Raw genomic sequence first — 24,465 nt, 5'->3', positions numbered from 1 at the left:
TTCTGGCAAAATTAGTTATCTAAAATCTAGCCAACTAACGTCTGCATTGCTATAAAAGCCAAGTATTCCATAGCTTTATTAATTTAAATAAAACATGAAATCATCTACCAACATTGATGCAGTTTCAAATTAAGATTAAGGATTACTTGAGGACGCACGTGTGCTGATACTGAGTGCTGCTGGTGATTATGTGGAGACGGGCGCGCTGGAAGCGGTTTCATTCGATGGGGGCTGAGAGCTGAGTCGAAAAATGTGTAACGTCATTATGGTTGCTGGCGTCCAGACAGTTGTATAACCACCCCTTTTCCCGTCAAACATCACCCGCCCCAGACAACAAATTTTTATAAAATTTCCAGACCATAAATCTGTGATTCTGGATGGCGTTCTATCCTGTGTACACTTCCTCATTCTAACCAAACGATTATTCATCTAAGATGCTACAAATGCAGGATTCATTCGTTCAATTGTTTTTTTTTTATTTAATATTGAAAGTAGAAAAATGAGAAAAGAGTTCCTTTTTCATTTTTTTAAGAACAATAATTAATTAAATAACTTTCAATATTAAATAAAATAAAAACGATTGATGAATGATACACGGATTTCGGTTTGGTCCGTGTACTTTTGCGTCCATTTTTTTCTTTATAAACCATGATAAGAAAAATTAAATATAAACGGTTGTTGTATTTAAAAATGCAATATTTAATGTCAAAATTTTTATTCAAACAGTATTTAGAACATCCTTCCCCAAAAATAAATATTGATGTATTTTCAGATTTTTGTTTATGACTTTTTGCACCTTTATTAGGCTATACATTTAAAGAACGCACAACTAAAATTGAAAAACGCGATTAATAGCCATTTCACATTCAGGCTTCATTCAGTGCTTATTGCTTAATGAATGTAATGGACATCATTATTCTACGCATTTTGTAAATTTCTTCAAGGTTTATTCATGTGTTTATGTTAAACCAGCAATTTAAAACCGAGACACTAGTCCGGCTATGTGCAATATGAACACACCTCCACCCTAAATAACCTTGAATTTGGTTACATGCCGCTTTTGCCAAAATAACTTGAAGAGTACTGTATTCCATCATGTAGGTGTTCAAGGTGTTTGCGTTAATATTGTAAACATACGCATCGTCTATTCTTGGGGTATGGTAGAAGTCTATTTCACTTTCACTGACAACCCAAATTCTGCCTTGTTTTAGAAAAAAATGCTTGCTGGGAAGCCGGTGAATGCGGTAGACAGATAGCCTACAAGTTTTTATAATTAACGGCTATTTTCAATGAAAATACAGTGTTGCAGTCAGAACAAAATTTACTTGTTTTAGATTCAGCCTGTGTGCGTCTGTTTTGCTTCAAGAAGTATATTCAGCTCTTTGACACATAAACGCATCAACATTCACAACGAGAAATGTCGACAGTCTGGACTATAAGGGAACTGGAAGGACTGTGTGAAAATTGCTATACAGTAGGCTATAACAAAGACGTCCGTCTGAAACAGTAAAAACGTAGTTTGTTATAGCCATATATAGGCTATATATTCACAAATCATGCTCTATCTAAAACAATCAAATTAGCACGAACACTGACTGCTTGTTCATTGAAAATGGCCGTTAAATATAAAAACCCTCCCCTTCATCTTCTGCATTCATCAGCCTGGCATAGTTTGTCAAAAACACAAAATCACAAATCAATGTGGACAATTTAAAGTTTCAATCTTGTTGATGTTCAGTCTTGCGAGTTATAATCTACGCATTTTAATTTAAATGTGTAACAATAGTAAAAGGCAGATATTGGGCCAGAGGAAAAGCATCGCATAAATTTACAAATCATAATGAATTGAATGTCATGTTTACATGCATAAAGCCACGCTCTGGGAATTCACAGCCTTAATGTGAAACAGCAAAACTGTCTTTGCAGCAGTATTGAATTTCTGGGATGTAAAAGTCATCTAAATGTTCCGTTTTTATTTTTTCCCACAGTCCCCACGAGGGGGGCTGATGCTATAACGAGGGGGGCTGCAGCCCTCGCAGAACCCCCCTCAGAGGTGTAAAGTACTTGAGTAATTTTACTTGATTACTGTAATTAAGTATTATTTTTGGGGATTTTTACTTTACTTGAGTACAATTTAAAATCAGTACTTTTACTTTTACTTAATTACATTTTTTAAGAAAAAAAAGTACTTTTTACTCCTTACAATTTTATTTACAGTCAAAAAGTACTTTTTTTTAGAGATCACTTTATTCTATTTTCCCTTACTCTTACCAAACCAATTGAATTGTGCTGACGGCCAGTTTAATTTAAATGTTATTTATTTTCCTTGGCCGAGATACAGCGTGCCACTCCCTGAAATTCATACGGTCGTAGCTCAGGCACCTTAAGTCCGGGGTGTTCGCCCTTCGGGTCCCTTATCCTACCTGAGAGGGCCTTTTCAACGAGCCAACCCCCGACTCTCTAACCCTTTCTGTGGCCGGCAGTCTCCTGAATTTCAAACGTTCGTGGCTCGGTCGCTTTAAGTCCTAGGCATTCGCCCTTGGCGTCCCTTATCCTGAGAGAACCTTTCCAACGAGCCAACCCTGACGCTCTAACCCTTTCCCCGGCTGAGATACAGTGGTCAGTTCCCTGATTTTCCCACGACCGTAGCTTGGATGCCTTTGGGTCGCTTATACCCGAGGGGACTTAAGGTGCCCGAGCTACAGCCGTGGAAAAAATCGGGGAAAGGACCACCGTATCTCGGACGGGGAAAGGGCTAGAGACTTGTGGGTGGCTTGTTGGAAAGGCCCTCTTTGGGTAGGATAAGGGACCCGAAGGGCGAACGCCCTGGACTTAAGGTGCCTGAGCTAAGGCCAAGGAAAAATCCGGGAAGGGTTGACCATATCTCGGCCCGAGAGAGGGCTAGAGACTCGCGAGTGGGCTCGTCGGATGAAGATTTTTTTGCTTCTTTGAAACCGACAACACATTAAGCCAGCAAAGAGTTGGATGGATATCTGGCCTGAGTTTCAGGCACCAGGAAGTCTCTGCTCACGTTCACTGCTATTTGCAGCCTCTCTATCAAGACTAAGACCTTGTTCACGCTGTCCGTCCAAATCTGATTTTGTTGCATGTCTGACTGGACAGACTCACTGTCCACATTGTGTATCACAACTGTTTAGATCCCATCTGTGCGTCCTGTAGGGTTTTGCAATTTTCTGGATTATCTGCACTGTTTCTATGGCAATGACGTCACACTGGCACAACAATCGTGTTTACATTTTACGTGACGCAACAGCATGACGTAACCGAAAAGCTACAAAAAAACAATCAGAGCGGTCAGACTTAAATGTATTTCTGGAAATGTGATTTGAAAAATATTTCAAACCACCTCTGGATATAGCTTGAAACAGAAAAGAAAAAACAGATTTCATGTGGTTTTTAGCCGTTCACACGTTCTAAATGTGATTGGGTTCCAATCGAATATGCACCAAAATCAGATTTGGACTGACAAATCTGACTCTTTCTGCACTGGCTGTCTGTGAGATGCTTGATACTCAATTTTGAAAATCAGCTTCTGCTTTAGTTAAATTCGAGGTTTCAAAACTTTGAGTAGCATGTTGGATACTGAAATTAGGTCGTTTTATATATACAATTAAATACAAACAGTTGTAAAGCAGGATAAAACCTTGTATGTGGTGCATTCACTTCATGTTTTTAAATTTAAAATTTTTCCTGTTACTTTTACTTTTTTAATACTCAAGTACAATTTTAATGTGGTACTTTTTACTTTTACTCAAGTATGATTCTGGCCAGATACTTTTACTTTTAATTGAGTAAAATTTACACTCAGTACTTGTACTTTCACTTGAGTAACATTTTTGAGTACTTTTTACACCTCTGACCCCCCTTCCCGCACTACTGTGTGGAGATTATGTTAATTTGCCAACTTTTTCCCTTTCTTTATGTTCTATGTTTTTGATGTATATTTTAAATATGAAACTTTAATACTGCTGTCTTGGCAAGGACTCCCTTGAAAAGGAGATTTTGAATCTCAATGGGATTTTTTTCCTGGTTAAAAAAGGGTTAAAAAAATAAATAAATAAATATAATTCTCCACCTATTAAACCACCATGTGGTTCAGTTGTACTTTAAAGATGGTCTGCACAATATATTGTTTCAGGCTCGACATTGCAATATGTGCAATTAATATGATTACAAAAAAGATTTTAATAAAACAATCTGTTTGCTTGACAAGTGGTATGTAAAACTATCACACTACAAATTTCCTCAAGCTGACAGAGGTGTACATCTTGCAAAGTCATCCAGTATCTCATAATAACATTATAAATTGAAGAAAAGCAAAATATTGTGCAGCTCTACTATGAAGACACTGAAAATGTATTACAAGAAAAAGAACTGCAACCAATGGATTGTACAAAAGCAGAACATTTTATTAACAAGGATTTCATAAACTGATAAAGAAATAAAGGCTCAAGAAAGTGTGCCACTCTCAGGAATGCTGGCTAAAAGTAAAATTTTCTGTCTCTCTCACAGAACCTGTAATCACACAAGCAGATATACAGACTTTCATGAAATACCATTGCAGCAACCAGTTATATTTTAAAATTATACATATAAATCAGCCTTTACTCTGTGTGAAAGACTGAACTTGTCAATGTCTCTTTTACTCAGTGCAGTTGATTGGTGTGGTAGTTTGAATGAATTCAGACTACATCTGCCATATTGATACATCACGTGATATACTTCCTCATCAAAACTAAGTCGTTAACTGAAATTATGTTAAACAAAGGCAATTTAACCACAAGGGACAGCTGTTTAATATTTGTATTTGCCATTTGAATGAAGCTGCATTACCGCTTTGTGAAATGGGTCTCACGGGATAGCAAAGTGTCCATCGAATGAACCCTTCAAGATCTTGCTGAAAGCAGTAGGTCATCCAGGTACTTTTCAGTTACCTGCTGTTTTTGGAATACGTTTAAACCCATGGCGTCTACTGTATAGTAGGCAAAGAGAGTAGTCGAAAAGAGTAGGATGTCCAAATTCATATTATAAAAAAACAGTAGGCAGAAAGTACCATGAAGACCTATTACTTCCAGCAAGATTTTTGAGTGTGGATTCGATGGACAATTTACTATTCGGAGGTCCACCGGGAGAGGAGTCCCCAAAAACATCAGAAAGCATTAATGCAGCTCTATTAAATACCAATATATATAGGGAACAGTTGTTCCCTTTCAGTTGGTCACAACGACTGAAATGAGATGCAACTGTGCAACTGTGTCCGGCCACCGCTGCTTCCTGGAGAGACCCCCCACCCTTCCTTTGCGGGCCTGCAGACAGTTGTCCGGTCTAATAGCAACTGCCCACCAGGCGTGCGGAGAGGCGGCTTCAGCTCTGCACGCCATGGCATTGCTACAGGTTCACCAAGCAAAGACCTTGACAGATCTGCACGAGGGAGGACATGACTCGCCTGCTTTTTAAGAGCTCCAGGCTGCCACCAATCTGGCTCTCCGCGCTATGAAGGTGACAGCGCAGGCGATCGATCATGCCATGTCCACTCTGGTGGTCCAAAAACGCTACATATGGTTGTGTCGGGCTGACATGACGGACGCGGACAAGAACAAGTTCCTGGACGCTCCAGTCTCCCAGACCGGCCTCTTCGGTGAGTCCGTGGAGTCCTTTGCCAAGCAGTTCTCTGCAGCTCAGAAGCAGACTGAAGCGATCGCCAAGATTATGCAATGGCCCAAGTGAGCTGCCTCTCGTCCACCAGCGCTGCCCAGTCTGCTCCTTGCCGAGGCCGACCTGCGGCAGCTGCCCCCCCCTCCCTAGGACGAAATCCCAGCGATCTTGAATCGGATGGGATCACTCATTGGGAGACGGTGAATGCACCACTCCTTCCCCCGGAGGAGGGCCAGGCGGAAAATCCCTGGTTTCATTTTGTTTCTGTTCACCCACAAAACCACAAAAAGAGTGCATTCCTATCTCTTTTCCAGGTCTCCAGAGGATCGAGAGAGCTGTGAGCGGGCACACACTAGCTCACCCTCCTCCTCCTCTTCTATCGCTAGCGGGTGCATCCCAGAGTCTGCGCTCTCTGTGCAGGAGACTGGACGACCATCACCCTCAGTGGGCTCAGGTCAGTGTCACACCACACACTGTAGTTGTTTGTGCTCCTACGGCACACACATCGCAGTCACACCTGTCCCACTCGGTACACCGGTAATGCCGCTAATTCCACTTGCACTTGGCTTCAGCTCCCCAGCCCGTCCCGTTGGTTATTACGCATGATCCGCCTTGGTTACGAAATACAGTTCGACCAATTCTCGGGCATTCGTTTCACTACAGTGAAAGCGTCCGATGCACATGTACTGTGTGCAGAAGTCCTACTGGCGAAGGACGCGATCGAGCCGGTCCCTCCAACCGAGATGAGGTCAGGCTTTTACAGCCCGTATTTTATAGTTCCCCAAAAAGGCGGCGGGTTACGACCTGTTCTGAACCGTTCTCTCCAAAAGAGGTCCTTCAGGATGTTAACGCTGAAGCTAATATTTCAATCAAATGCATTCTCCCTCGCCACAGGCCGTTTCTCCGCTTTGTGTTCGAGGGGCGAACATACCAATACAAAGTACTTCCATTCGGGCTGTCTCTCTCTCCCTGTGTCTTCATGAAAGTAGTCGACTCTGTGCAAAGTCAGGCAGGACGAGGAGAGCCTTCTACAGGTCGCGCCTTACTGGAAAACCAGGAATTGGTTCCCAGAACTGATGCTCCCCGTGACAGCCCCTCCCTGGTGGATTCCCCTGAGGAAGGACCTTCTTTCTCAAGGCGGGGGCAAGTTATCTAACACCATCGCTGCAGTGTGAGCACCGTCTACTAGACACACGTACACGCTTAAATAAAACCTGATCATCATTTGGTGCTTTTCGCAACGTGAAGGCCCCCCAAGAATGCCCATTAATGTCGTGCTTTCATACCTTCAGCACCAGTTGGATGGTAGGCTATCACCCTCCACCATTAAAGTTGACGTTGCAGCGATATCTGCACATCACTCTCTAATTAACGGCAGATCGGTCGGCCAGCACAACCTAGTTATTAGGTTTCTGAGAGGCGCACGAAGGCTACATCCTTCACGCCCTCCCTCTATCCCTCCATAGGACCTGTCCATGGTGCTGAAAGCCCTGCAGGGACCTCTGTTTGAGACGCTGCAGTCTGTGAGTCTGAAGTTTTTATCAATGAAAACTCTGACCCTGCTCGCATTGGCCTCTGCTAAGAGGGTAGGGGACCTCCATGGATTCTCCATCGACGATTCGTGCCTTCAGTATGGTCATACTGTCTCGAGAGTAACACTCAGACCCAGGCCAGGCTACGTGCCCAAAGATTCCACCACTCCTTTCAGAGATCAGGTGGTGAGCTTGCAAGTCTATTGCTGTCTGGGCAGGCTCACTCGTTCAAACTGGTCATGTTGCCACGAGGGACAAAATCGCATGAATTTTCACACGTAAATAATGCATTGTTTGTGTATACGATCCGTGTTGTTTACGTGTTAAATACGTGTTGTTTACGTGTGAAAAATTGGCACTTATTCTACGTGCAAACAACACGTATTCTACACGTAAACAACACATATTCTATCCGCAAACAACACGTTGTTGACGCGTTGTTTCCGTGTAAGAATTTGCGCGATTTTTGCCCTCGTAGCTTAAGGACGTGTTAAAATACGTGTGTATTTGAACCATTCGGCCTTCCATCCCTGCTGAAAAAACCAGCATACCCGCAAGACCAGCATATGTTGTGTTTTGGTGCTGTTATGCTGGTGACCACCATGATGCTGTTTTTTTCAGCAGGGAAACTTTTTACACACTAGCGTGCGCACGAACTGAAATGGTTCAAAGGGTTTTTGATGATTTCATGACAAATAGCTACACCCACTTAACACTCTTCAGTGCTGGTAGCAGACTATAAGTTACTTGCAAAAACCTTCGTTGACTTGTCTTTGTGTGTGTTGTCTGAATATGGCACTTTTTCAGGATTTCAGCACAGCTGTGTTGATCTGTGTTTTAATTCTGCTTTTGGTTCTTTATCATCTGTTCTCTGGGTCTAACTTCAGAAATGAACCTCCTGGGCCAAAACCATTGCCACTACTAGGAAATCTGCTAATGCTGAATTTCAACAGACCATATTTGAGTCTCTGTGAGGTGAGTTAACACAGAACCAGAAAAACCTAGGGCTCTCAAATTAAAAATTCGAATTTCGAATATTTGTCGAATAAAAAAAAAATGCATATTCGAACGTAAAACTGTGCATTCGAATGTTACGTATGTCAGGACGCCCATGCAATTATGACGCAGCTGATGCAGATTGTTATTCATAGCGTATGCGCTCAGACAACTACGTGGAGCTTGCCTGCATTATTTATGTGAAAAATTGCAGAAAAATACAGCGTGGATTCCGAGTTGTAGAGGATCTTACACCAATACATTTTAAAAGTGTTGTGTGGCGTTGCTTTTTTTTTTTTTGGAGCATCAACTGGAATTGAACCGCAAAGTGAAACCGAGATTAAACAAAGACAAAATTATCTGCCTCTAAATTCAATTTTAAAGAGGCAGTTTTCTAACTGATCGACACAAATACAAAGCGCCTCAATACATTTAATTTCTTAACAACATTCAAACCGCTTTAAATAATAACCATATAGGTTTAATCTGTGTCTACATCACCATCGTGGATAAGAGAGTTAACTGACTAAACTCTTGACTTTCACATCTTCTGGGCATTTAGATATGCAAGTTTATCATCAACAATATCTGCGTGAAACATTATTAACATTATGATAATCTGCCGACTTGACTTTTTCCAGCACATCTTTATTAAGGAGAGTCTGCTTTATTAACGGCTTTTGTTCGCTTCGCGTAAGCTAAACTTTTTAAACGTTTTCGTTCTGTACTTTTTTCTTCTGTATAAATTTTTATATATTTTCGACCAGAAAACAATATATAACAATATATATAATTGAATTCTAGTCATTCAGGGCTCCTTTTTTTTATTAGGAGCACTGTAACCCCTGCCAGCAGAAAATTTAGGGCACACCTTAAATCAGCCTGCAATGCAATTATTTCCAATAAAATTTATTTTTTTCCAAAATAACTGCATTACTGAAAAATACTAAATAGACTTAACTCTATGCAGTTGCTGCACATGTCATTATGCACAATTAATGAAACTTTAGAATAGGCAGTTATGAATCATACAACCCCCTTAACTAATTCTAGGCATAAGATACATACATATACAATAAGTTATATCCAGATAGCATACTGTATTGAGAATCTACATACTTGTATCCTTTACACGTTTCTCATCTTTTATCCGGTTTTCCTTAACTGGGCACTGATGTCTGAAACCTGTATTCTCATCTATAATGTTGTTGGTGTTAATGTCGGCTAAAAGTTCTCCCGCTCTCTTTTTCTCTCATCTCTGCAATGTTTAATTTAAATCCGTGCCGGCGCGTCTCCTCGCGGTTCTGAGTGGGATGTGTTGACTTTATCCGGACTGCGTAGACCCATAGGTACAATCAACTGCATGGTGACATAAAACGATATACGCGTCATGCAAATAAGCGGTTAAAGCCCGCTTGCGAATTCCGTAGTTTTGTCATGGGTACCTGCACAAGCGCGAGTACTTGTAAATAAAAAACATTTTGGCCGCAGTCTGGAGCCGGAGCCCTTGGTGCCCCCCATTGCCTGGTGCACCAGGGCACTCGCCCAATCCCGTCTATGGATAATCCGGCCACGGTGGATTGTATTTAAGCTTTTTATGAAATGATGACAAATTCTAAGCGACTAAAAGTGATCTCTCAAGCTTAATTTAGCCTAAATATTCGTTTTCATACGTTATAAATACACATTAATTTATCTAATAAATTATTGAAATGCCCTTAATATGATTTGCCTTATGTATTGCATTCGTTTGGTACATTTACAGGTGCATAAATACTGGAATAAAAAAAAAAAAACTCGTTTAACAAAAAATATGCGGTGCTTGATTTGTTTATATTATTGAGCCGTTGTGCTGCACCCTGTTGTGGGCTTTTGAGTATTTTTCCCCAAGATAAAGTAGGTATTTATAATTCGAATATAATTCGAATAGCCTATTTTTTTTTCAAGTACGAAATTCTAATGTATTTTATACATTTTGACAGCCCTACACAATACAGTTTTTGTTTCCATGGAACGTACAAAACCATTTCACACGGGTTAAAGATCTTAAGTTACATTAAATGCTCTGAATCAAGAACATATTTGTGACCTGAACAACTGAAGGGGGCGCACACCGGACGCGCAACTCAGCGCATTTTGGCAGGTGTTGCCAAAATCATACTCCCCTATATTAAATGCTTCAAATTGAATCTAAACACTTGTGCTTTTTATATGTGTTATACAATTCCACATGTGTCACCAGAATGAGTTTCATGGGTCTTTGACCTTGCAAACCTCCGATTTAAAGGGGGGTATGATTTTTGCAGGTGTTGCCAAAAATATACTCCCCTACATTAAATGCTTGAAATTGAATCTAAACACTTGTGCTTTTTTATAGGTGTTCTACAATACCAGATGTGTCACCAGAATATGTTTTATGAGTTTTTGATCTTGCAAACTTCATATTTGAAGGGGGGTATGATTTCGGCAGGTGTTGCCAAAATCACTCCCCTATATTAAATGCTTTAAATGGAATCTAAACACTTGTGCTTTTTTATAGGTGTTCTACAATAACAGATGTGTCACCTAATATGTTTTATGAGTCTCTGACCTTGGAAACTTCAAATTTAAAGGGGGGGGGTATGATTTTGGCAGGTGTTGCCAAAATTATACTCCCCTACATTAAATGCTTCACATTAAATCTAAACACTTGTGTTTTTTATATGTGTTATACAATTCCACATGTGTCACCAGAATTAGTTTTATGGGTCTCTGATCTTGCAAAACTCGGATTTAGGGGGGGGGTATAATTTCAGCAGGTGTTGCCAAAACCATACTCCCCTATATTAAATGCTTCAAATTGAATCTAAACACTTGTGCTTTTTTATAGGTGTTCTACAATTCCGCATGTGCCACCAGAATATGTTTTATGAGTCTCTGACCTTGGAAACTTCAAATTTAAAGGGGGGGTATGATTTTGGCAGGTGTTGCCAAAATCATACTCCCCTATATTTAATGCTTCAAATTGAATATAAACACTTGTGTTTTTTGAAGATTTTTCTCATTTGTAAAGGGGTCCCTGTTAACAAAGTTTGAGAACCCCTGATTCCGGATGAGATGTGTCACCAGAATGAGTTTTATGGGTCTCTTACTGCCATTGTCGAGAATGGTTTGCTATATCAGGACTTTTTGCTAAAAAAACCCCGCTTAGGTTACTCACGCAACCCTGGTTCCCTGAAATAACGAGAACAAGCATTGCGTCAGTTGCTGACGCTATGGGGGAAACTCCTGTTTACGCCGCGATTGAAGCCTATTGGTTAACGTCTGTAGAAAATACAGACCAATGGCGTTTGAGCCCGCGCGGGGCGTTATATAAGTCCGGGATCAAGCGCCAAAAGCTCACTATTATTCGACTGAAGCACACAGCCGAATAACAATTGCTGCGTAGGTGTTTGTAGCACGGCCAGCTACGCAATGCTCGTTCCTGTTATTTCAGGGAACTGGGGTTATGTGAGGAACCTAAGCGTTCCTTTCAATACGGTTCACTTCGCATTGTGTCAGTTGCTAATGCTATGAGGGAATGTAATCCCATCCCGCCGTGCATACATAACGGACTGAGGTGCCCTTACTGGAGAGACACTGAATGTGGCCCTATACCCAGCGTGTACATAGCTCTAGCGAGCGTAAGTGTAAGCATCAAATATGAGACATTAATACGCATACAGTGAAGTTTCTAAACACACCATGATGCATATATAACAGAGCATGAGACGGCGGGTTCCCTGAGCGCGCCCCGAGCTGTGCATAATTTATTAATAGATAGCCATGACGGTGACCCCCAGCGCACGTGAGGACATACAGAAACTCAGTCGCGTGAATGTTAAGCCGATAAGACCTGTGCTTGTAAGGCAGGGACATCCAGGCTATAAAATCTGACAAACCTAGACGGTGAGGACCAGCCGGCCACATTACAAATGTCAAAAATAGATATCCCCGTAGACCAAGCCCATGATGAAGCCATGCCCTGCGTAGAGTGGGGTTTATCACCAACTGGACAATGTTCATTCAGGAAGGCGTAAGCCAAAGCAATGGCTTCGACGATCCATTAGGTAGCCTCTGTTTAGTGAGCGGCATACCTAAAGAGTGGTGCGCGAAGCTTACGAACAGCTGATCTGACTTGTGGTATAAGGCAGAGTGGTCCGTCCGTGTATATTCTTAACGCTCTGACGGGGCAGAGCGTGTTCGGGGTTTGTTCGCCGTCTGCCAGAGGGAGGGCGAGAAGTGAAACCATCTGACCTCTAAATGGCGTGGTCAAGACTTTTGGAATGTATCCCGCTCTCGGTCCAAGGATCACTTTGCTATTGTTAGGACCAAATTTAAGACACGACGGGTCAATTGAAAATGCGTGCAGATCCCCACTCGTTTAACCGATGGCAACTCCAGGAGGAGAGTGGTTTTAAACGAGAGAGCACGCAGGTCAGCCTGCTCGAGAGGCTCAAAAGGGGGACCGCGCAGCACTTTCAGAACCGTGGACAGATCCCAAGACGGGACCGTGTTAGGTCGCGGTGGGTTTAGTCTGTGAGCGCCTCTGAGGAATTTTATGATTCGCCGTTATCACCGCGACACATACTTTAAGTGTCGAGGGTGCGCGACCGCTTTCCAACATTTCCTGTAGAAAGGAGAGAATATGCTCCATTTCACAGGTGTTTGGGTTGAAGTTTTTCGTTGTGCACCAGTCAGAGAAAATAGACCACTTTTGAGTGTAAAGGTGCCTGGTAGATGGGGCCCTAGCTTCCGTTAGAGTATTTAACACTCGTCCTGAAAGGCGTGACGGTTGCCGTTCAGAGACCAAACGTGTAGATTCCATAACTCCTGCTATGGATGCCATATTGTCCCTCTCGCCTGAAAGAGGAGGTCTTTCCTCAGCAGTATTGGCCATGGTTCTGATGCTTTCAGCTGCCATAGGTCGGGGAGCCATGGTTGATTGTGCCAAAACGGGGCGATCAGAATTATCGCGCATTTCGTCTCTCTTGTCCTCTGAGGGACCTGTGGTAAGGCAGAGGACGGGCAGAGGTGGGCAGCGACAGACGCCTTGAGCGGCGGCAGCTTGGTGTAGCCGTGTTTGTCAGCGCCGTCCACTAAGGAGAGGACGTGGGAGACGGCGCTCTGAGCTCGGGTAAGAACGGTGCCTGCTGCTGGCGGGATGGTTGATGACGCCTGGGCTGCAGGAACCACTCATCCGAAGCGGCATTATTTCAAACACGCTTCTTCGCTCTTTTAGATGGAAATTAGCTCTTTTGTACTCAACCGGAAAGCTGCAGGGGAACACACTGGTGTGCAGTAGTCTGCTGCAGTGCTCAGGTCGACAGGAGTAAGGGCTTCTTCTTCGGAGCATAAAATTAGTGAGCTTTTGGGGCATGATATTTTGGGGCTTGATCTTTTGGGGCTTATATAACGCCGTGGGCCACGCCCCGCACGGGTTCAAACGCCATTGGTCTGTATTTTCTACAGATGTTAACCAATAGACTTCAATCGCGGGGTAAACAGGAGTTTCCCCCATAGCGTCAGCATCTTACGCACTGCAAAATGAACCGTATTGAAAGGGAACCAAATGCACCGTGAAATCAGAAAAAAATACTAGGATGACTGCCAGCCACCTACAGGCCCATTTACACATCCAATAAAAAGAACTTTCCCATAAACCCATAAAACGCTTTCTGGTGATACATCTCAGACTGTAGAACACCTATAAAAAGCACAAGTGTTTAGATTCAGTAGGAACGATTTAATGCAGGGGAGTATGATTTTGGCGACACCTGCCGAAATCATACCCTCCTTTAAATCTGAGGTTTTACAATGTGATATCACAGTGCTAAAGCTCCACCTACGGCCACTGCCTCACAATCGTGTATTACCATATTTTCTGCCTTCGACGAGTTAGATGCTGTCTCTTTTGGTGAGGGGGCGAAGAGCAATAGCTAATTTGCATTTAAAGGTAAACACACGAAACAATGCGTTTTTGCTCCACCCAAATAGGAACATTATGTACATGCTATAATAAATTATCTGTGGGGTATTTTGAGCTGAGACATCACAGACACATTCTGGACACACCCGAGACTTATGTTACATATGTGACCAGTCACTGAAAGTAGGGACACAAGTCGGAGTTATTCTGATTCTGAAAGTGCAGTTTCAAAGCTTTCCAATGATGTGTAACACATGGAAATAAACATGACTTTTTACCTTTGTGTTGATCACAAGTCGAATCCAGTCTGTTTCAGATGTGTGAATAATCCAATGACCATTTCTGTCCACAAATGCATATAATCTGTGAAATATAGATATATAGTCTATTTTTTTAGATTTTGCATGAACGTCTGGTAATAGAATATAATATACAATCTGAGGACTATTTACATCGTAACATGTAAGGGTATATCAGATTACACTCCGGTATTTACGTTCCAGTAAACACATGAACCCCGCCTTCAAAGTTTGTATTTAAAATAGGGAGGTAGTATAATAGATAATCCAAACAGCGCCGTCGAAAACGTGACGTCCTTTAGAGATGTCACCAATCGCTCGCTCGTTCCTCCAGCCAATGTCTTCATGGAAAATATTGATAGACAAAACATGTAGCCAATTATATAACGAATTCAACGATCTCTGTGTGACTTTTTGTGTGTGTTTTTGACTTCATGTTGCGCTGCAAGAACTGACAGACAGATGAAGTCAAAGTACTGCGAGAGCAAGTCAAACTACTCTTAAGATTTCTTGAAGAGCTCTCGCGGTACTTTGACGTCATCCGACTGCGGTGCCGCATAAAGTCGAACAAGCCAGTGATGCGGCTGACTGTTATCTGTTCCGCCCCAACTTATTTTTTTTCTTTTGTTTTGTGCACCCGAACCTCGTTTACAGCCTGGGGAGACGCACGCTATAAGTTTGAAAAAAAAACTTAGCAAACATGTCTGAGGAACAGGTCAGCCGCGTCACTACAGTAATGTGACTTCACAACAGAACCAAAAGAGAAGACCATGCTGAATAAAGTCGTAATTCTTGCTATTTTTGGGCCAAATTGTATTTTCGATGCTTCAACACATTCTAACTGACCCACTGATGTCACATGGTCTACTTTGATGATGTTTTTATTACCTTTCTGGACATAGAAACCGTACATAGATTTTCAATGGAGGGACAGAAAGCTCTCTGACTAAATCTTTAACTGTGTCCCGAAGATGAAGGAAGGTCTTCAGAGTTTAGAACGACATAGGGGTAAGTCATTAATTACATTATTTTCATTTTTGGGCGAACTATCCATATTAAGGAGCCATGCTGTGCCCTTTGGGGGCGGGGGCAAAACAACGCTTATCCAGTATGTAAATATACACAGACAATGACGCCCCCCCGCTGCACGCTAGAATCTCCGGAAAAACAAGCCGATTTCAACCGCAAAATGTTTACGCTTTTAAATATACAAAAACTGCTATCTCAAACATGGAAAGGCTTCTTCGTGATCTCAACTAACAGATTCTGCAATAAAACGAAAATCACAAATTTTGAAAAAAACAACAACTTTGTTTCTCATTATCTTGAAAGTTTTGCTTCCAACTTGTGTCACTGGTTTACGTGACGGGTCACATATTGTAAAAATGGGCATATTATGTGCCCTTTAACACTGCTGAAACTACAGTATGGTTCCCCCTAAAAAAACCCTGTTATAGTTCATCATAAGGGATATATACAAATACAGCTATGGCCGGGAGAAATGCATGCGCTGCAAAAGTAATATAAGCATTGACGTTTACATTTATTCATTTGGTGGAGACTTCATCCAATGACTGACAAAAAAGGTTCATTTAAACAATTTTACACACAGTTTAACAATTGGAAATTTTCAATTAAAACAAAACAATTGATTTATATTACACTGTGTATTACACAGTAAATAATAAATATAACACAATGGAAATAAATGACAAATTAGACCTTTTCTGCATTAAACAGGATTGATTTTTGCCCATTTTTAAAAATTTGCAAGTATGCAATTTACAGACATTTGAACAGCACTCATTTAGACTTTTATTTCATTCTCTTTTATTGTCAGATTTGTCTGCATAGTTAATTATCTTTAAGAATGTGTAACTTTCTGTTTAATGCATAATACACAAAGGTAACTTTTACGTGTATGCTTTTTTTACGTGGGGAATAAATTTTAGTATAAGCTATACATTTGAGAAAGCTATAGCATGTAAGCAATAGCATTTGTTTCGTTTTGCCTTTTGTCTCTAGATAAAAATGACTAGTGAAAATTAAGTTTTGTTTGTCTTTTATTATAAGTGGAGCTTTTTGTTAATGTACAAAACAAAAATGGCATATTTAAGATTTAATTTATGCCTTGAACTAATAAAGCATAATAAAAATAAATGTACTAACCAGGGGCGTCAGTTTGTGTTGAAAAGTGGTGGGGACAAAAGATCAGATGAAAAAACATTACAGCAGGACGGGAAAAATATTGAATAATGACGCATAAAAATGGGCAAAAACACACCATAAGCACACAACGCAACTTATGTGACCCTGGACCACAAAACCAGACATACACTGCAGAAAATGATTTTCAAGAAAAAAAATTAGTATTTTTGTCTTGTTTTCAGTAAAAATATCTAAAAAAATTTAAATCAAGATGTAGTTTTTTAATGAGCAAAACGACCCAAGAAAATAAGTCTAGTTTTTAGACCAAAAATATCAAATTTAAGTGATTTTGTGCATTAAACAAGCAAAAAAATCTGCCAATGGAGTAAGCAAAATAATCTTGAAATTTTTATTAAACACTAAATTCAGGAAAAATTTGCTTACCCCATTGGCAGATTTTTTTGCTTGTTTTATGCTCAAAATCACTTAAATTTGATATTTTTGGTCTAAAAACTAGCCTTAATTTATCTTAATTTAATAATTTTTTAGATATTTTTACTGAAAGCAAGACAAAAATACTAAGAATTATTTTTTTCTTGAAAATCATTTTTTGCAGTGTGCACTGCAAAAATGACTTTCCTACTTTTTCAGTAGAAATATCTAAAAATTCTTAAATTAAGATGCTTTCTCTTGATGTGCAAAATGACCTAAGAAAATAAGTCTAGTTTTTAGACCAAACATACAATTTAAGTGAATTTGAAATTTAAGTGATTTTGTGCATAAAACAAGCCAAAATAAAATCTGCCAATGGGTTTGAATTTTTCTTGAATTTAGTGTTTTTTTAGAAGAAGGTTCAAGATTTTTTGCTTAACCCATTGTCAGATTTTTTCTCTTGGGTCATTTTGCTCATCAAGAAAAAGCATCTTCATTTAAGATACTAAGAATTTTTTTTCTTAAAAATAATTTTTTTGAAGTGTAAAACAAGCCAAATTATCTGCCAATGGGGTGAGAAAATTTTGCTTAAATTAAGTTTTTAAGAAAAAACTAATCTTATTTTAAGATTTTTTTTCTCACCCCATTGGCAGAATTTTTTGCTTGTTTTAATCACAAATTCACTTAAATTGTATGTTTGGTCTAAAAACTAGACTTATTTTCTTAGGTCATTTTGAACATCAAGAGAAAGCATCTTAATTTAAGATTTTTTAGATATTTCTACTGAAAACAAGACAAAAGTAGAAAAAGTAGGAAAGTCATTTTTGCAGTGTATGTCGCACAGGTATTGCTTGATTTTTCAGAACATTTTAACCAAATGCTTTAAAAAAGTGGTGGGGACAAAATCAGCCATTTCAAAAAGTGGTGGGGACATGTCCCCAGCGTCCCCAGTGTAAATGACACCTATGGTACTAACTAATGTAAAAAATTTAATGTCTTGTTCATTCAGCAAAATAAAATATGACTGAATCAAGTCTTGTTTGGTTATCATACAGTTTGTTCATGTAGTGATTAAAAAACTAAAATGGAAAAATGTGTGCCACACACACACATATTACATATTGCCTAAACTTTAATATTGAAAATGACAAAAATGGAGAAATTTCTTATAAGGACCAACAAGCCAACCGACGCACCAGCTGCAAAAAAGCTTTGAAGGTACGATGAAGCATACCTGCAGTTTCGGTTTACATTCACGGCTGATATGAGACCTCAGTGTGTCGTGTGTGCCGAGGTGCTGGCAACCGACAGTATGAAGCCCTGCAAATTAAAAAGGCACCTCGAAACAAAGCATGCTGGCATTAAATATAAACCGGCTGCATATTTTGAAAGAAAGCTTGATGGCCTCCATCAGCAACAGGCAACCATTTCAGTGCACAGCACTGTGTCTAAACATTGTTTGGAAGCATCGTATGTAGTGGCCAAAAGAATCTGTAAACTGGGTAAACTGCATACAATCGCAGAGACTCTCATTTTGCCGGCAGTAAAGACATGTGCCGAATAATGTTAGGTGATAGTGCAGCAGACAAACTCGCTGCAGTACCATCGTGAAGCACTAGCTGCTAAAAAAATGCTGGTTCTTTTTGACTCCGTGTTGAACCAATCCGTGAAAAATCTCATCAAATCACGGCCGCTAAACTCTCGCTTGTTTGGGGTCCTGTGCCAGGAGATGGTTGCTTCTGCACACTGAAGTTCGCTGCTCTCCAGGGGGCGGGTGTTACAGCGATTGTATGAGCTGCGAGAGGAGGTGAAGTGGTTTCTGACAGAAATCAAATCAGATCTGGCAAAGCATCTGGATGACACTATGTGGCTTGCGTCTCTGTCCTATTTGGTCTATATATTTGACCGCTTGAATGACCTCATCCTGTCTTTGCAAGGCCGCAAAAGTAATATTTTGCTCCTTGCAGACAAAGTGCACGCCTTCTCACAAAAACTAGACCTCTGACATGGCCACATCAGTCGAGGGAACTGCGACATGTTCCCCAGCCTTGCAGACTTTATCACAGCATTGATGCAGGAATACCCTGAACTCTGTGATGTCGCCTTGAAGATTCTCCTTCCTTTCACATCAACATATTTGTGTGAGGCAGGATTCTCAAAAATGACTGCATTTAAAACAAAATACCGCAATCGTGCACAAATCGAGGATGATTTGAGGCTACGTTTATCAGACATTGAGCCTATCTATCTATCTATCTATCTATCTATCTATCTATCTATCTATCTATCTATCTATCTATCTATCTATCTATCTATCTATCTATCTATCTATCTATCTATGCAGAGAGGTGTGGGGGGCCCCAACTGCAATAAACCTTTGGGGGGGCCCGGGTTGCAAAAGGTTAAGAACCCCTGTTTAAGGCAAACAAGCCAGAATTTCGAGGATGCTATGTCATCGAGGTCCGTCGAAGGACTGTTTCAATGTCGAGGATCATCGGAATTTTAGCTAAGGACTGAATCCTTTGTTCGAGAAATATCCCATATACAGGAAAGTATGCGTAAGTGTATCCTTCGCAGGCTGAAATCACCCACAATCCTATGCACGCAACGCCGAAAGCACACCTTTCATTGACGCAATGACATGCACTTGCTAGCCTTTTCCATTTACATGTTCTCCGAATGCTTAAGAGGAGCCTAGCCTCTGAAGGAAGTGACCTGTAAGTAACTAGCCCTGCCAAGGAAGTATCCTTGACATTGAGAAGCTTTCTTCCTTGGCAGGACTGGTCTTTCCGAGTAATTTCCTTCAGAGGCTAGGCGAGCCTCGCCTTTAGCATTTGGAGAACACGTAAATGGAACAGGCTAGCAAGTGCACGTCATTGCGTCATTTTGTCAGTAAAAATTTATGCTTTCGGCGCTGCACGCATAGGATTGTGGGTGATTTGAGAGCACGAAGAGCATGAAGAGTGCCCCTGACAGCAGGACACAGCGGAGAGAAAATAAATATGGAATCAGAAAAAAAAATTTATTTTAGAAAATATGACACGTTGATATTTTTTTTTTTTTTATTATTAACTTGAAATCACATTACATCAATACTCATAATAACATACAAAATAGAAATTACAATCAGACAATACAAACAAACAAATAAAAAAGTATAAACGTACAAATTAAGTACAAAAAACAAAAAAAATACAATAAAATAAGGGCATGAGATCATCATACAAATAACGTAAAAGCTTCACATAAGGACCTAGTGCGTTTTGCTTTATTATTTTTCAATCCAAGAAGTAACTCTACATAATGTTTCATATCTATCTGAAATAACAAAAAGTTAGGTTTTCCTTTAGCCCATTTTTGTTTATGTATATGGTATTTTCCCATAATCAATAAAAGATTAACAACAAAAGTCTCTTTTGGTGGCAATTTTTCTCTATTAAAATAAAAAAATACATCTTTCTCAAAAAGGTAAACTTTAATACCAAAACACTTATAAAGGAGGCCTTCCAATTCTATCCAAAACATTTTGCTATATATACAATTGAAAAATAAGTGTACAACATCCTCCTTTTCTGTCCCACAAAAATCACATCTGACATCAGCATCATCATTAAACCTAAGAAAAAGTGTTTTAACAGGGTACACCAAATGAAGTATTTTAAAATGTACTTCTCTCACCTTATTTGTTATACAATATTTTTTCGGCAGCAACCATGCATATTTCCATTCAATGCACTCAAATTTAGAACGCCAAAATGTTCTAGAAGATATTGGGCTATATTCTGTAAGTAACTTTCTAATAAAATAATTATTCCATCTTTTATCAGTAATGATCACTCCTTCAAGTGCAATATCAGGTTTAAAACTCACATTCTCATTATACACATATCCTTTAAACAGACATTTTAAACCAGATGGTATAGCATCGAACACTATACAATATTCTTTAGGGACTATTGGAATATTGTACCTTTGAAGAAATTCCACGTATGTATACAGGTGGCCATCTTCATTAAACAACTGTTTAACAAACATAATACCATTATCAACCCATTTTTGGAAAAACAAAGTTTTATGTTTAAATGTTATAAACCTGTTATTCCAAATTATACATTTATTTGGAGAAAAATTATGCTTATAGATAAGGAGCCAAGAAAGAAGAACCTGCTTGTGAAAATTACTTAATCTAACTGAAATCTTACTAATTTCGTAATCACACTGCAAAAGAAAAGCAAATCCACCCATTTTTTCAAAAATTAAATTAGGGATTAAGTACCAAATTTTGTTTTTGTACTGAAAATAATGTTTAATCCATCTATTCTTTAATATTGTATTTGAAGTGTTGAAATCAAGCACATTTAAACCTCCATTACCAACCGAATTAGTCAATGTACGTTTTTTAATGTAATGAGATCTGTTTCTCCAAATAAATTGAATAGATTTTTGTCTACTTCTTTAATTATATTATTAGGGACTTCTAATGAAATAGCAAGATAAAGCAGACGAGATAAACATTCAGTTTTTAATAAAAGAATTCTGCCGTTCATTGACAAGTCTCTCATTAACCATAGATTAAATCTATTTGTAACTTTTTGAAGCACAGGATGAAAATTAAGCTGACCTCTTTCTTTTTCATCTTTACATATTTTAATTCCTAAGTAGGTAATAACACTCTTTACAGGGATGCCATTTATGTCAAGAGATTGACAGTTTTTTAGAGGAAACAACTCACATTTATTTAAATTAAGTTTTAACCCTGAAACCAATGAAAAAGTATTCAAGCAATCAATCACATTTTTAATTTGTAACGAATCTCTAACAAATATTGTCGTATCATCTGCCAGTTGACAGCATTTTATTTCTCTTTCTGAAATCCTAATCCCATTAAAATTATATTTGTTAATATAAAGAGTCATTGTCTGGGTTACTAATAAAAACAAAAAAGGAGATATGGGGCATCCCTGCCTTAAACCTCTTTCAAAAAGAAATCTAGGGGTAGTGCCATTTTTGAGTTTTACTGAGCTATTCTATTACACCCATTATATAATGTACAAATGGCTTTTTTAAAAAAAATTACCAAAGCCAAAAAAATCTAATGTCTCAAACATAAATTGGTGGCTAACTGTATCGAGTGCTTTATAAAAATCTACAAAAAAATAAAACTTTCACTATCAATATATTTACTGTAATCTATTAAATCTAGAACCAAACGAATATTATTACTTATATGTCTACCCTTCATGAATCCTGATTGACAATCATCTATAATTTGTTCTAAACATTCTTTTAATCTTTCTGCAAAAATAATGGAAAATACTTTTACGTCATTATTAAGTAATGTAATAGGTCTCCAATTGTCAATTTGAGTTGTGTCCTTATTAGCTTTTGGTATTAAACTTATCAATCCCTGACATAATGACGGAGGTAATTCACCGCAATTTATAGCTTCATTAAATACACATAACAGAAATTCAGATAACTGTTCTTGAAATTCCTTGTAAAATTCACTAATAAAACCATCGTTACTGGGAGATTTATTGTCCTTTAATTTACTAATTCCAAATCTAACTTCTTCAATAGAAATATCTTTGTCACATAGCGTCATGTTATCCTGACCTATACATTTAGCATCTGCTTCAATGCTTTCAAAAAATAGCCTCCTATTACCGCCTTCATCTTCTTTACTATACAAATTCCGATAAAAAGTTGAAATATGACTAGAAATTTTAACAGGATCTTCAGACATCTCACCGTTTATATTAAGTTTTAATATAGAATTGAGCTCAATATTTCTTTTTTCTAAGTTAAAGATATACCTGGAGTTTTTCTCCCCTTCTTCCAGCCATCTCCCTCTGGACCTCACAAATGCCCCCTTGGCTTTATATTCGTATATCTTATCTAACTGTAATTGTAATTCAAATAATCTAAGTTTGTCCTGTTGATTTATAACATTAATACTTGTCAAATTAACTATCTCTTTTATTACTTGTTCCTCTGTAGTTCTTTTAGATTGTGCTATTAATTTTCCCCTAACAATGGCTTGTCTTCTAATAAGATATTTCATATATTCCCAATTGGTACCATACTTATTTGATTTTTTTGCATTATCCCAGCAGCTCAGAATGATATTTTTAGCTTCTTTTTTAAATAACTCGTCTCCCAATATTGCCTTATTTAGTTCCCAGTATGTTTGTGTTCTTATATTACCAATATTTTCATTTAAGGCAATAACCAAACAAATTACTTTATGATCAGTGAGTACAGAGGTTTCTATAGTAATCTTGCTTACTAGATTTTCTAGTACACTGGAAATGAGCCAAAAGTCTATCATAGATTTCTTACTCCTGTCACCAGAACACCATGTAAATTCTTGTTTAGTCGGATTTTTAATCCTCCAGATATCAATTAAATTCAAACCTGAACACAAATTACGTAAATCATTAAAGTTATTTAAACTATTTCCACGTGGAGGAATACAGTCTATGTTATTGTCCCAAACAGAATTAAAATCCCCTCCAAGAATTATTTTCGCGTCAGGCAAACTATCCAGTACGTGTCTAATTTTTTCTTCAAAGTCCTGTATTAAACTCTTATTTCTTTCAACACTGTTGGTTGCATATATATTCCCTAAAACAAAAAATTGCTGGTTAAGTTCGACAGTCAAAATAACCCATCTGCCCAAGGAATGTGTATAACTTTTGATAATTTTTCCTCTAAATTTACCCTTTAAAATTGCTACACCTGCACAGTGATTGCTACCGTATGACATCCACATATCGTTGCCCCACTGACTCTTCCAAAACTGAAAATCTGATTCAGATGCATGTGTCTCTTGGATGAAATAAAAGTCAGAAACAAAATTTTTACAAAACAAAAAAATTGCTTTTCTTTTAACCAAATTTCTCATACCCCTAACATTGAGAGAGAAAAAAGAGAGTGAACTCATACTCACAGAACACCTTCAAAACCAAAGCTTACATCTCCAAAACCCCTGTATAGCATTAATGTTTACCTGAAAAACATGCTGTAGGCATTAGTAAAAAAATCAAACATAAAAGTCATTGCCTAGCCTACTTCACAAAAATCTCCCTCCCGTCCACAAACGCTCTGACCCCGACAAAATATGCCCTCCTTCCTTCTTTCCGTGCCGCTTCAACGCTTGGCCACAGCTGACTCCTGATTTCTTTATCAACTACCGTCAGATCTTCAGCAAACCTCAGCTTCTTTTCCTTCAAAAAACCGCTTTTCTTTGCATTTTTCCACAGGAAATCTCTGATGTGCCTGGACCTGAACAGAAGTATTACAGCTCTTGGCTTCTGAATCCCATCGAGCTTCCTTCCTATGCGATGAACGACGTCAATCTCGGAAGCGAACTTTACCTTTTCATCTGGAATCACTGCGGCACAGATATCCACGATCTTCTGTTTGATGTCTT

General features: G+C 39.0%; 1 protein-coding gene across 1 annotated transcript in view; it reads left to right on the top strand.

Moving 5' to 3' along the window:
- Nucleotides 1-7,684: 7,684 nt before the first annotated feature.
- The window catches only part of LOC135734243 (cytochrome P450 2K1-like), a 37,066-nt gene continuing 20,285 nt past the window's right edge, over nt 7,685-24,465 (top strand). The window contains exon 1 of the mRNA XM_065253168.2: nt 7,685-8,183. Coding sequence (XP_065109240.1) covers nt 8,001-8,183 — 183 coding nt within the window. The 5' untranslated portion in view covers nt 7,685-8,000. The remainder of the gene's footprint in view (nt 8,184-24,465) is intronic.

Source organism: Paramisgurnus dabryanus, chromosome 3 (assembly GCF_030506205.2).
Source record: "Paramisgurnus dabryanus chromosome 3, PD_genome_1.1, whole genome shotgun sequence".
Taxonomy (NCBI): Eukaryota; Metazoa; Chordata; class Actinopteri; order Cypriniformes; family Cobitidae; genus Paramisgurnus; species Paramisgurnus dabryanus.
Note: the sequence above shows the minus strand (reverse complement) of the source record. Positions and strands in the feature narration are given on the sequence as shown.